At 40.3% G+C, this 11,584-nt stretch overlaps 2 protein-coding genes across 10 annotated transcripts in view; one reads left to right on the top strand and one right to left on the bottom strand.

Annotated features, from left to right (window-relative positions):
• slc43a3a (solute carrier family 43 member 3a) overlaps nucleotides 1-5,580 on the bottom strand; it is a 7,814-nt gene extending 2,234 nt beyond the window's left edge. For both annotated transcript variants that reach the window (XM_017432436.3, XM_017432435.3), the window contains exons 1-11: nucleotides 5,472-5,580; nucleotides 4,408-4,669; nucleotides 3,421-3,550; nucleotides 2,839-2,885; nucleotides 2,578-2,654; nucleotides 2,286-2,378; nucleotides 1,466-1,605; nucleotides 1,242-1,378; nucleotides 532-675; nucleotides 350-457; nucleotides 83-269 (exon numbers count right to left, since the gene is read on the bottom strand). In XM_017432436.3, coding sequence (XP_017287925.1) covers nucleotides 83-269; nucleotides 350-457; nucleotides 532-675; nucleotides 1,242-1,378; nucleotides 1,466-1,605; nucleotides 2,286-2,378; nucleotides 2,578-2,654; nucleotides 2,839-2,885; nucleotides 3,421-3,550; nucleotides 4,408-4,579 — 1,235 coding nt within the window. In that variant the 5' untranslated portion in view covers nucleotides 4,580-4,669; nucleotides 5,472-5,580. The remainder of the gene's footprint in view (nucleotides 1-82; nucleotides 270-349; nucleotides 458-531; nucleotides 676-1,241; nucleotides 1,379-1,465; nucleotides 1,606-2,285; nucleotides 2,379-2,577; nucleotides 2,655-2,838; nucleotides 2,886-3,420; nucleotides 3,551-4,407; nucleotides 4,670-5,471) is intronic.
• Nucleotides 5,581-7,782: 2,202 nt separating this feature from the next.
• ctnnd1 (catenin (cadherin-associated protein), delta 1) overlaps nucleotides 7,783-11,584 on the top strand; it is a 29,472-nt gene continuing 25,670 nt past the window's right edge. For 4 of the 8 annotated variants that reach the window (XM_017432453.2, XM_017432452.2, XM_017432460.3 and 1 more), the window contains exon 1: nucleotides 7,783-7,971. In XM_017432453.2, the coding sequence (XP_017287942.1) occupies nucleotides 7,798-7,971 (174 nt within the window). In that variant the 5' untranslated portion in view covers nucleotides 7,783-7,797. The other 4 variants (XM_017432454.3, XM_017432455.3, XM_037974814.1 and 1 more) reach the window with 4 other exon arrangements.

The following is an 11,584-nucleotide window of genomic DNA, read 5'->3' as shown; positions in this document are numbered from 1 at the left end:
GTGTGTGTGTGTGTGTGTGTGTGTGTGTGTGTGTGTGTGTGTGTGTGTGTGTGTGTGTGTGTGTGTGTGAGGAGACGCTTACGCGATGCTAATGAAGGCTGCGTTCCCCCCGTACAGGAAGGAGCGATTGAGGACCTGCAGGATGAAGGTGAGATACTGCAGAGGGAGGACGGGGATGGAGGCGCAGACGGAGAAGAGGAGGCACTGCACGGACGTCAGGAGCAGGGACAGGAAGGAGGCGCGCAGGTCTGCTTCCTGTTCCATTTCTCCTGCAGCACCAGGGAGGAAAGAGTGAGGGGAGCTCAGCTGTTTTAGTTCAACACCAACAGCAGCAACATCTGGGATTTACCGTCGGCTCGAGGTTTTCCTTTATGCCTGTCCAGGATGAGTCCGTTCCAGGGAGCGCAGAGAACGCCGCACATCTGTGTCACCGCGAAGGCATTGGTGTACCGACTCACTGAGGGAGGAGGAGGAGATCCCATGAAAACATGAGCGTGACGGGTCAGTCAGGAGAAAGGAGGGGTGGTTTACCCAGCGTTGGGTCGCTGTCGGCCAGCCGGTTGAGCGTGGAGTTGAGCGTTCCGATGAAGAGGTAGTGCCTCAACTGCATCAGGGACAACCACAGGAGGTGCCACAGGAAGAACCAGGACCGGACACAGCTCCAGAAACTCAGCTCTGAGCACAGAAAAAAACACTAATCCAAACGTTTCCTCCTCCTCTACGATCCACTTTAACGCACGGCAGTGCTTTCAGACGTTATTATGGACGATGATGTTTTCGCCTGTGTCTGTTAGCAAAATATTTTATGAAGCACTGGATGAATTTTAATAAAAGGGACATTATCCCACATAAAAATAGCCATAATTCCACAGATAACGAGCTAAAACTGAGTCATTCACAACACGTCCTGTGAGGGCAACAATACAGCAGGAGATTGTTATTTTCAAGGTTTGACTAAAAACATCATCGATTTCTCAACAAAGATGATCTTAGAGTCCAGTCCTGGTCCTGGAGGGCCACCATCCTGCAGGTTTGAGATGTTTCTCTGCTCCTCAGGTTCTGCAGAAACCTGTTATTCACTCATTCATTCAGATCAGGAGAGTCACGGCAGAGAAACTGCAGACAGAGACCCTCCTGGACCAGGACTGATTTAAAGAACGCTCGGTGTGATTTGTCTGTGAATGAAGCAGAATCGCCCCACCTGCAGCTGGAGGTTTACACCCTAAAGTCACAATCAGAACCTTTTCCCGTTTCTTCTCTTCCTCCGTCTCGTGTTGTTTGGTTTTTCCCACTGAAGTCCTGATCCTGGGAGCTTGATGTCTCCCTCATCCGCTCCACCTGCTCCACATTATAGGTGTCGTCCTTTCCACAGTTCACCCTGATTAAATTTAAAAAAACAAAAAAACTTGATGTGTCGTTCATGGTGATGATCTGAATGACCTCCGGGTCGTGGTCACCCTCTCACCCGTACGTGTAGCTCTGTGGCAGGGGGTAAGGGATGTGGGTCCTTGGCATGAGCAGGAAAGTCCTCGCCACGTGGACGGTGCTGCAGAGGGACACGGCGAGGAAGGAGGACCGGAGAGACACGCCCTGCTCATGCAGAACCTGGAGGACAGGAGACAGGGTCCAAACTGAAACACCGAGAACTGAATGACTGAATGAAAGTCGCTGAAGAAGCTGAAACTGGGTTGTTCGGGTTAAAAGCATAAAAGTAGCTAAAATCTAAAAGTAAATAAAGGCTAGTTGTAAGCTAAAAGTAGCAAAAGCTGGTTAAAATCAACAAAAAGCTAATAAAAAGCAGCAAAGCACTGAGTAAAAGTAGCAGAACCAGCTAAAAGTAACAAAAAGATAGCTAAAGCTAACAGTAGCAGGATTGTAGCTAAGAGGTCAAATAAGCTAAACGCAACAAAAGGTTAGCCAAAAGTACCAAAAATCTTGTCAAAAGCAGCAAAAGACTAAGTCGCCAAAGGCTAGCTAAAGTGGTAAAATGCTCATTATAAGCTAAAAGTATCTTTAGATGTGTGCTGAATGATATTTACCATGTAGACAACCATCTTTTATTTTTTAATCTCTTAATTTTAATGTTTATGTTTTGTCTTATTTATAAATATTGTTAAAAAGTGAGCTACAAAACAAAACTAAAAGTAGCAAAAAGATGACTAGAATCTTAAAGTAGCTAAAAGCTAATGGTAGCTAAAAAAGCAGGATAAGAAGACCAAAAAACTTCGACTTCATTCTTTCCACATATTTCTGGGGAGAATCCTCCTGTGACCTCGGAGCTTCACCTTGATGATGAGGAAGACCGCCGAAGAGGAGTCGAAGGCTCCGTTGTAGAGGGTGATGATGGTGGAGCGTTGAGCAGCAAACAGGTTTCCCACCTCCAGACACAAAAACACAGCGCTAAAGATGCAGTTTAATTAAAAAACAGCAGACAGGAGCGGCTGAAACGAGCTCTGAAATGAGTTCGGACTACATCACACCCAGTTTAATAACCTACATTCTCCTATTTCCACTTTTGTTCGGGACATCCAGCCTGTTTGTGTGATTAAAAACAAATAAATGTTCTGAAATGTTTACCTGCATGTTAGTGAGAAGGAGCAGAATTCCTCCCACAGCGATGCAGGACAGAGCGGGAAAAAGCATCTGGGAAAATGCTACAGTGAAAAAACAAAAAATATAGTAAATAAACCTTTAAAATCTGTCCCTTGAGCTTGAAATTATGACCTCATAATAACTCTGTTTGGAGCTCGTTCCACAGGGATGAAATGTTTGTTTCTGCCTTATTATTGTAAACTTTATTTAACGTTTTATTCTTTGTGAACTGACTGATTTACATACCTGCACTGGAGAAGGCCACAAGAAGGGTTCCTGTGGTGTATAAAGATCTGCAGGGAGAACATTTAACAAAAAAAAAAAAGCCATTCTGATTTGTCTGTCAAAGCAAAAAGAACAAATTTGAACTTTGCTTAGACACCACGGTTAAACGGTTTTGGGTCAAAATGTTTTTTTCTCGATGATGAAAGGTTTGACGATTCCAGAAACTGAATTTCTTTAGTTAAACACAGAAAAGCTGACGGTACGGACAGAAACTGGGTGTTTGGTGGAACTGGGAGGCGTCTGCTGGAGCGTAATCTCTCTGCTTCTGTGAGACACGCCCTGCTTTTATCATTTTAACTCATCCTAACTGTAAAAACTGAACTCGCTCAACTTATTTGAGCTTTCTGCCAAAACTTTTCTCAGACTTCCGGGTTCCTAATTTCTCCTCTGAAGAGAGTTGGAAGTTGGTTTTTCGTCGTTTGTCTAAAATCTGTAAAATCGCCCCATAAATGACACAAGGGTTTTTACAGAAGTCTGCTTTGAAACTGCGATGGAGGGAAAACCAGGAATGTGTGCACAAAGGAAAACCTGACATGAGCTCACATCCCCAGCAGCCGGGTCACCAAAGTGCCAAACCGATCAAACAGGAAGCCGACGATCAGATTCAGGAAGTTGTTCAGGAACGAGGCGATGGTGAAGACCAGAGAGAACTGCTCGTCCTGACTGCTGCACTCTGGACAACAAACAAACAAACAAACAAACAAACAAACAAGAGGAATCGCATTTTTTGCAAAAACTCAGTGTTGATGCTAAGTTCTGAATGACTAAATGTTTGCTACTTTTAGCTAGCTGTTTACTAAAAGTAGTGAAAGGCCAGCTAAAAGCTAAAAGTAGCAAAACGCTACTTAAAAGCACAAAGTAAGAAAATGCTAACTGACAGCTGAAAGTAGCAAAAAGCTAACTAAAAGTAGCAAAATGTCAGAAGTAAAGAAAGTCTGCTTAAAAGTTTCAAGTTAAAGAAGCTAAATAAAAGTTTAAAAAAGCTAGCTAAAGGTAGCGGAACAGTAGCAAAAAACTAGCTAAAAGAAGCAGAATGGTAACTAAAATTTCAAGTAGCACAAAGCTATCAAACAGCTGAAAGTAGCTTAAGAAAACAAAAAGAGAGTTTGCTGAAGCGGTTTTTCAACAAAATGATGTTTTTAAAAGAACTAAAGAGGGTTTAAATGTATTTCTATGAGGAAAACATTTGTAAATAGCTTTAAATATACTGAAAAGTATAAAAGTTACATAAACCAAAAGTCACAGCAAACATCTCCTGAATGAGCTGCAGAACTAGCCTTTAGCCTTTAGCTTTTAGCTGGCGTTCTGCTTCTTTTAGCTTCAACAATTCAGTTTCAGCTTCTTCAGCAGATTTGATCAAAGTCTTTCAGCTCTGGGGTTCAGATTACAAAAGATGTAGACAAATAAAAAACAAGAAATTGTCACAAATAGATGAACAAACTGCTGTTTTTCGGCTCATGTGCAGCCAGACGATCTGATTCTTGTGTTCTTTAAACTTTCTTCTCTGAGGCCCATCAGAGTTTTGCTCACCGGTGTTTGTCGTGTTGCTGTGGCACAGCTCGCTGAAGTATCCTTCGTCCTTCAGCACAAACACCAGAGAGGCATAACCGAAAACCACGCCGGCGAAGCACAGACACTCCAGCATCCCTGAGACCAGAGTCAGCCAGTAGCGCCGCTTGGTGCCGACCTCGCAGCTCGTCATGGTTCAGGTCTTCACCCCGAAGGCCCGAACTAAGAGGTTCACTTCTCAGGGCTTCTGCAGCGCTTCCATCCACTTAAAGAGTCCTTTTCTCTGAGAAACAAGATAAATAAAAACAGGAAATGAATGCTCAACTTTTCCTGTTAAACTCAAAACTCTCAGTTCCAACTCCTGAGAATGGGTTTAATTCTTAAAGCTGCTAAAATTATAAACATAAACTAGAAAAAATGTATTTTTTGTAAAAACGCAGCTAAATGAATGAGGGAAAATAAAGTAATAAAGTAGCTAAAGTGGAGCTAAAAGCTAAAAGTAGTAATATAGTTGTCAACAACTAAAAGTGGCAAAAGACAAAAATAAAACAATTACGCTGAAAGAGATTTTAATGTTTTTAAAGGGAATTGAAGAGATTTTCATGTATTTCTACAGGGAAACTTTTTGTAAAAAAAGCTAAATATTGTTAAAAAACATAAAAATGACAAAAAACTAAAAGTCACAGCAGCCCTCTCCTGATAGAGCTGAACGTTTTGATGCATAAACGGCTAAAATAAGAGTGTCCCGAATAAGTTAGATTACCAAAAAACTGGAAGAACAAAGTTTGTTTTCCTGTTTCTGAAACTCTCCGGGACGGAGAGTCTAAATGAGCAACATTTAAACTAAGTTAAACTCATTTGTTTGAATCACTCAGGATTCAGTTTTATCAGGACAACATGAACACATTTTATTCCCTTTATTTCTAACAGAACAGAACAATATTCTCACTCTCACGTTAGTTTAAAGTACTTATGCTTTCAGCTGTAGTTCTTTTTAATTAGAAGCTTCTACTTAATAAAAAACTTTAACATTCAGCTACAGTTATAACATAAAACTTCCTGATTGGATGAAATTAACTGTTTACCTCGTTAGATCTCCTGCATGTCAGTTCCTGGGAGTTTATCTTGTAATTTCTGCTGCAGTCTGGTGGATTTTCCTTTTCGGGGCTCGTCTTATCTCGTCCTCACGGTGAGCGGACTCCTCAGCAGGCAGCAGGAGGTCCTGACTCTAATCCAGATTAGCTGGCCTAATCTGCACGTACTGACACACGACACAACCGTGCTGAAAACCAGGCTCTGACCGGTGAGATAAATTAAATAAATCGACAGCCCAAAGCGCAGTTTGTGCAAAAAAAGTTGCACAGATGCTCCTAACGGCAAACAGGAAGTCAGATTTAAATGTTCCTTCTCATTTAATCCCAATTAATCCAGTGGACTGGTCATTCTTTGTTTGTTTTCATGAATGAAAACTGTTTAAACAGCCTCAGATGGATTACACCTAATCCTAAAAATGTATATTAGACAGGGATAGGAATACAATCTCTTTGTAACAAGTTGTACAATATAAATAAAGACGACAGGCTGTTGAGATTATTATTTGTTGAATGTTAGAGAAACTTTATGACACTAAAAGGTAAAATTAGTTCTGACTGGAAAGCTCTTTCAAATAATCCGACATTTACACAATCTTACAAACTTAATAAATGGAGAAATGCATTTTGAATTTAGTTACTATATCTTATATTGTATTAGGAACAAATAAAATTTGTTTTTATTGTTCAACATGCCGTTTTGACCAGACTCAGTACAACATTCATCACTTTTTAAAAGTTAAGCTACAAATTAAAGTTACTTAAAGCCAATAAAGGTTATCTGAAGGTTTTATTTTACGCCTCTTTTATTTTCTTTTGAAACTGTAAAGAAACCTTTAAATATGTTTTCTGTCTTCCCAGAAGCTCCTAAACATGTGATGCTGCTGCGATAATTAACCAGGAATTTAATGCATAATTCAAACATTTGCAAAAGAGGAATGCTCAATAATTTCAGTATTTATTTGTATCAAATATGGTTTAAAACTCAGTTTTAGTCTCCAATAAAAAAAAGTTAGCATTTAGTGGAAAACCTCTTATAATCTGAAACATATATATGTTTTATAAATGATTATTTCATTTTAAAAACTGCTTTAAAACCTTTTCACTGGTTGCAACTCTTTTGTGCCTCCACACTTTCCTCTGGTGAATGTTTGATTAATTATTAAACACCAAAACAAATTAATTTCTTTATTTTTGTCACTTTTTTTGCAGATAATTCACTCCAGTTCTTTTTCAGCAGATTAAAGAATAAAAAAAATCTTAGGCTGTGTCGCAAATTAAAGCATTATTCGTAAAAACGAGAAGGAAAGTGCAGAAAAATGCCCTTTAAAATGTATTTAGTTATATTTCAGTGATGGTTACTGGTGAGGCGAGGAACTGAGTTATATTATATTGTTGTTTGTTTGTTTGTTTTTCCACTAAAACAAACATAATATTTAATCCAGGAGTCTTTTTAAATCCAAACATTATATACCTTTTTGTTTTGTTCATCAAAACTGAAAACTTTAAGACATAAATTTAGTCTAAAAACCTATTTTTAAAGTTCTTCTCGACAAGAGAGAACTGACAGCAGCTGCAGGTCCTAATTAGGGGGTCCAAACTTTAAAGACATTTAAGACATTTCTCCAAAGTAAATCAAACCTCGGTTATTTTCTGTTGAGAGTCATTCAGCTTTCTGAACACATGATGGCGACATGAGAGCTGCACAAAGGTTTCCTTTGCATTTTACTGGTAAATAAGAAACAACCAGAAGTTACTGAATGAAAGGAAACATGAATGCTTCTCTGAAAGGTGCAGCTTAGTTGCATGAAAAACGAGTTGGCAGCTATAATCAGCTCAGTGGGCTGCGACTGTTAGAGACTAGTTTGCGACTCAAAATTGCAATAAAAAAAGAGGCAAACTTTCAGCTGCAGTTTCTCATTTCTTTTATTTTTTAGTTCACTTTGGAAATGAAAGATGTGCAGATTTGAACCGGCTTAGAAAGAATTATTATTTAGTATTATCATTGTTTTCGGACCCTGGACGTGTCTCCTGGCAGAGGACACAATTTGGCGAACAAACTTTCCGAACAGGTACAAAATTCAAGCCCCCCCTATGACTCAAACTGAGAACTCTGTGCGACTCTCTGGCGACTCCTTCGCAAAAATTCATCACTTTGAGCGACTAAAATGCAACTTAATCGATCCAGTTTGATTCCAGACAGTGAATTTAAAGGTTTAAATTTGTTGGCTAGTAAAAGGGAGGAGCCATCTTGGGGAGCGTGAAAAAGCCACACCTGGCGTGCTTTTATTTTGTTAACAGGAGCGACTTTTTTGGTTGAATGTGTTTTCATGTGTCTGCTGTCCTTCGCAGAAGTACGGGATTTTTTTTGTTTCCCTCCAGCTCTCTTATCTCGACCCCCCTCCTCCTCCTCTTCCTCCCTCCAGCGGAGAGGAAGAGCACAGACAGGCGAACAACAAGGAGCGACGCGAAGAAGGAGTCGGAAACGGCAGAGGTGGGTGTTTTCTCCGGCTCTCCGCCCCGCACTCGCTCGCTTGGGATCCGCGTTTTGTTTATTTATTTGTTTGTTTGTTTTGACGGCACCGAGGTCTTTTGTTTTGTTGTTGTTGTCTTATCCCGGCTCTCGGAGCTGCCTTTTGCGGGTCGGCTCCTCCGGATTGTGCCACAGCAGTCAGCGAAGAAGAAGAAGAAGAAGAAGAAGAAGAGGAGGAGGAGGAGGAGGAGGAGAAGAAGAAGAAGAAGAAGAAGAAGAAGAAGAAGTCGGGCTAGGCCTGAAGCCACAAAACACTTATGGACTTTTGAGAAACAAACCTAACTGTCTCCGGAGTCGGTAATGGCTTTATGTTTTGGTGTTTTGTGCTCGCTGCTGCTGGTTGGAAGTCATTATTGTTATGTTTTATAATCGGAGGGGATAATAAAAGTAAACAAGCGGCTTTTAATTTGGTGGACTTGTCAGCGCAGGGAGTTAGCATCGGAGGCTAATCCAGCTAGCATCGGTGTAGCATCGGTTGATGAATAACTCGGGGAAAAGTTTTATTAGACGTCTGAAAGCGGCCGATTTGAAAGCAGGTAGGGGTGTAAAGGTGAGGCTGTGTGGTTCATCAGGCTGTTCGTTGTGTGATTGTGAGACTTTCAGGTGTTCCTGACACATCGGGGTCATCACTTTGTGTCTTTTCTGCGTTTTTATTTTTATTTGAAACGTGTTGCCTCTTGGCTTTTCCGCCAGTCTTCTTCGAGGCGGACAGGTGAGGGAGGGAGCACACGGAAGTCCCCGGCTACCTCACCTGGATCATAAACCCATAAAGTTAGGAGGCAAAGTCCAGACTTCTCTTGTTCCTCATTATCACGCCTGAAAACGCCCACTCTCTGTGGACGGCAACACGCTGTCTGCCTGGTTGCAGATGAATTATTTTAATTTTTTTTTAAAGTCTAGAGCAGCTGTCTGTCTGATGTGGTCATGGCAGGTAAAGGAGGGACACCTGGTTCAGGTAGAAAAGCAAGAACCTGTTGTGTGGGTCTGGATGTGTGGGGTGTGGTAAAAACAGGACTGTTTGTTGCTTCACTGTTCCCTCCTGTGTTGAGGCTTTCTTTCATCGCAGACACCATCTCAACTTTCTTCCTTTTTATTGTTTCTCCCAGGCTGATTTCTCAGAGAAACCTGCCTGGAACGAGCCTGTTTCTGCAGTTAAAGCCCCTGCTGTATCAGCCCCGACACAAGTTGTTGTCTATAACGCTTGGACGGTTGTTTTGGCTGCTGCGATCATCTGATCGGCGTAAGGAAGGCATACCTGGCATATTTCTTTGTATACCTTGTGGTCATGTCTGCTTTGGCCCGTTGGAACAACGTGGAAGAGATTGTGGGCGAGTTTGGACAAGCTCAAAAATGTCCTCCTCTTCTTGAAAAGAAAGAAAGAAAGTTTGAATGTTTCTTTTCTTTCGCTGCTTGGAGAGTCTTTTCCAGCCGTTTAGTCTGCACAGACTGAAGTCGGTCGGTTGTTTTAAGCAGAGCTATCATTTGTGAGTCCTCGTAATGAAGGGCTTCCCGAACACACCACCACGGGCGTGTCACTCTGAAGCACGCAGGCTGGCCCTTTTCCTGCGTTTGCCCCTCCTTCCCCCATCTGTCGGTTTCGCCCTTCGTTTATCTGTCCCCGTATGTACTTCCAGCAGTCGCACCTTTTTCAGTTGGGTTTTCGCTCGAGTGAATCAGTCTGCTCTGGGTGCAAGATAATAATTCACTCAGAGGGAAATCAAAGGGCACAGATTTGATATATCTGTGAGGCACTTGCTCTGTTTGCAGTTTAACATTCACCAAACAAGGCTTTCTACTTTTTATACCCCTTAAACAGGAATATTTGTCAGATATTTAAATGTTTTTTTGACTTTTATGATTGAAAAATGAGGGACTGAAGGAGTTAGTTTGATGAGAAAACACCAGGGATAGACGTTAAAATTGCAAACATTTATATAGTGAAACCATGAATTAAAATCTTTATAAACAAAGGTATTAAAATCAATACACTCAATAAAATTTAAACTATCATTCTGTTATCTGTTAGTTCTTGAAGTACGTGTTGAGGATGACTCTTGGCTACTACCACACCCAGTTTTAGCTCAGTATCTGTAAATATGACTGAGTTATAGACGTTTTGTGTCTGTGTTATACATCCTGGATCAGTTATAGACGTACCTCCAGTGATTACTTTCTAGATGTTTCATTAAAATCAGTTTATATTTAGTTAATGGGAACAAATAAATGAGTTAAAATAAGATAAAAGTACATTTGTTTTCATTAAATGTAGACAGCAAGGTAAGAAGAGATTAAAATCAATTATAATTCAATAAAAAAATCAAACTTAGACGATTGATAAAACGTAAAATCAACGTAAGGTTTGCTAAGATTTGAACAGATGGGTTTTAAAGTTGTGGATACTTGTTTAAGGCTTTATGTTGGAAATGTTTTATCACTGAAGAACAGGAAATAGGGAGGCAGCTGTTGAGTGCTTTTAGGATTTGAGTCTTTTATTGATCAATCCACCGGACAGTCAGATGTGCGTCATGTCGAGTCGTTTCCCTGCATTTGCAGACGCTCCTCCCTGAGGTCAAAGAAGTTATGAACACAGTTAATCTATATTTTTACTCTCATCCATTAAACTGATTTACATCAAACATCTTCAGCTCTGTGGATTGCCTGGATAGACTTTGTTTTGACTGATTTTTGTCATTTTTTTCCCCCCAATTCTCAGAGAAACCCTGCATGTTGTGTGACAGGAACAACTGTTTGTAGGAAACATGTCGACCTCTGAGCCGTTAGATTAAACACAGCATCAAATTAAATCCTCTGCATCCAGAGTTTCATTGTAATCCAGTTAATTGAGTCAGCTGATGGATCACTTTGCCCATAAATGAGAAATTAAAACAGTAAATTGAGCACGGCGTAGGTGTTGTAGCTGGCTTGTATCGACTTATTGGGATCTGGCAACTTGCTGGATCTTGTTCATAACTTTGTAATTTCATTTGAAGACTGTCAAAGGACTTGTGATTAAAAACATTGTTTAAGCGCTCTGCAGTTCTTAAACGAACGAGGGGGAAAATGTAGGGAGTCGCAGTTAAATGAGATCCTTAAGGGCTCTAATTTCCTGCAGGAAGTAGGCATTTATTATTTTTATAGATGCACTACAACCTTGTGAATAGTTTGGTTTTTTTAACTTTAGTTTTATGTGATTCAAAACTTTCAACAGTGAAGTAACAGAGTTTTGTGTAGAACTCTGGGAGCTTAAAACAAGATTTTAAAATGTCCCTTCTCAACAGAAAAGTGGCACAAAAACCAACCTATTAAGTTTTCAAAATGAGTATTAATTTCAGCACTTACACGAGACAATATATCATCTGTACGACTGTTAAAGGATATTTAATGGTGGTAGTATTTCACTCTGTAGCACATTAGAAGAGATCTTTTTAAAACACAAATTAACAGCAAATTGTGAAGTTGTCAGTCAGGAAACCTGGTGTTTAAATGGCTGAAGAATTTCTTACGTTGGAGAAGAATTGAACCAGTTCCTGTAAAAGCTACGTTTGGCGTATTTGTCTACCTCATCAAGCAGAGA

This window comes from Kryptolebias marmoratus, linkage group LG3 (genome assembly GCF_001649575.2).
Source record: "Kryptolebias marmoratus isolate JLee-2015 linkage group LG3, ASM164957v2, whole genome shotgun sequence".
NCBI classification, from domain to species: Eukaryota; Metazoa; Chordata; class Actinopteri; order Cyprinodontiformes; family Rivulidae; genus Kryptolebias; species Kryptolebias marmoratus.
This window is presented reverse-complemented; position numbering and strand designations above follow the sequence as displayed.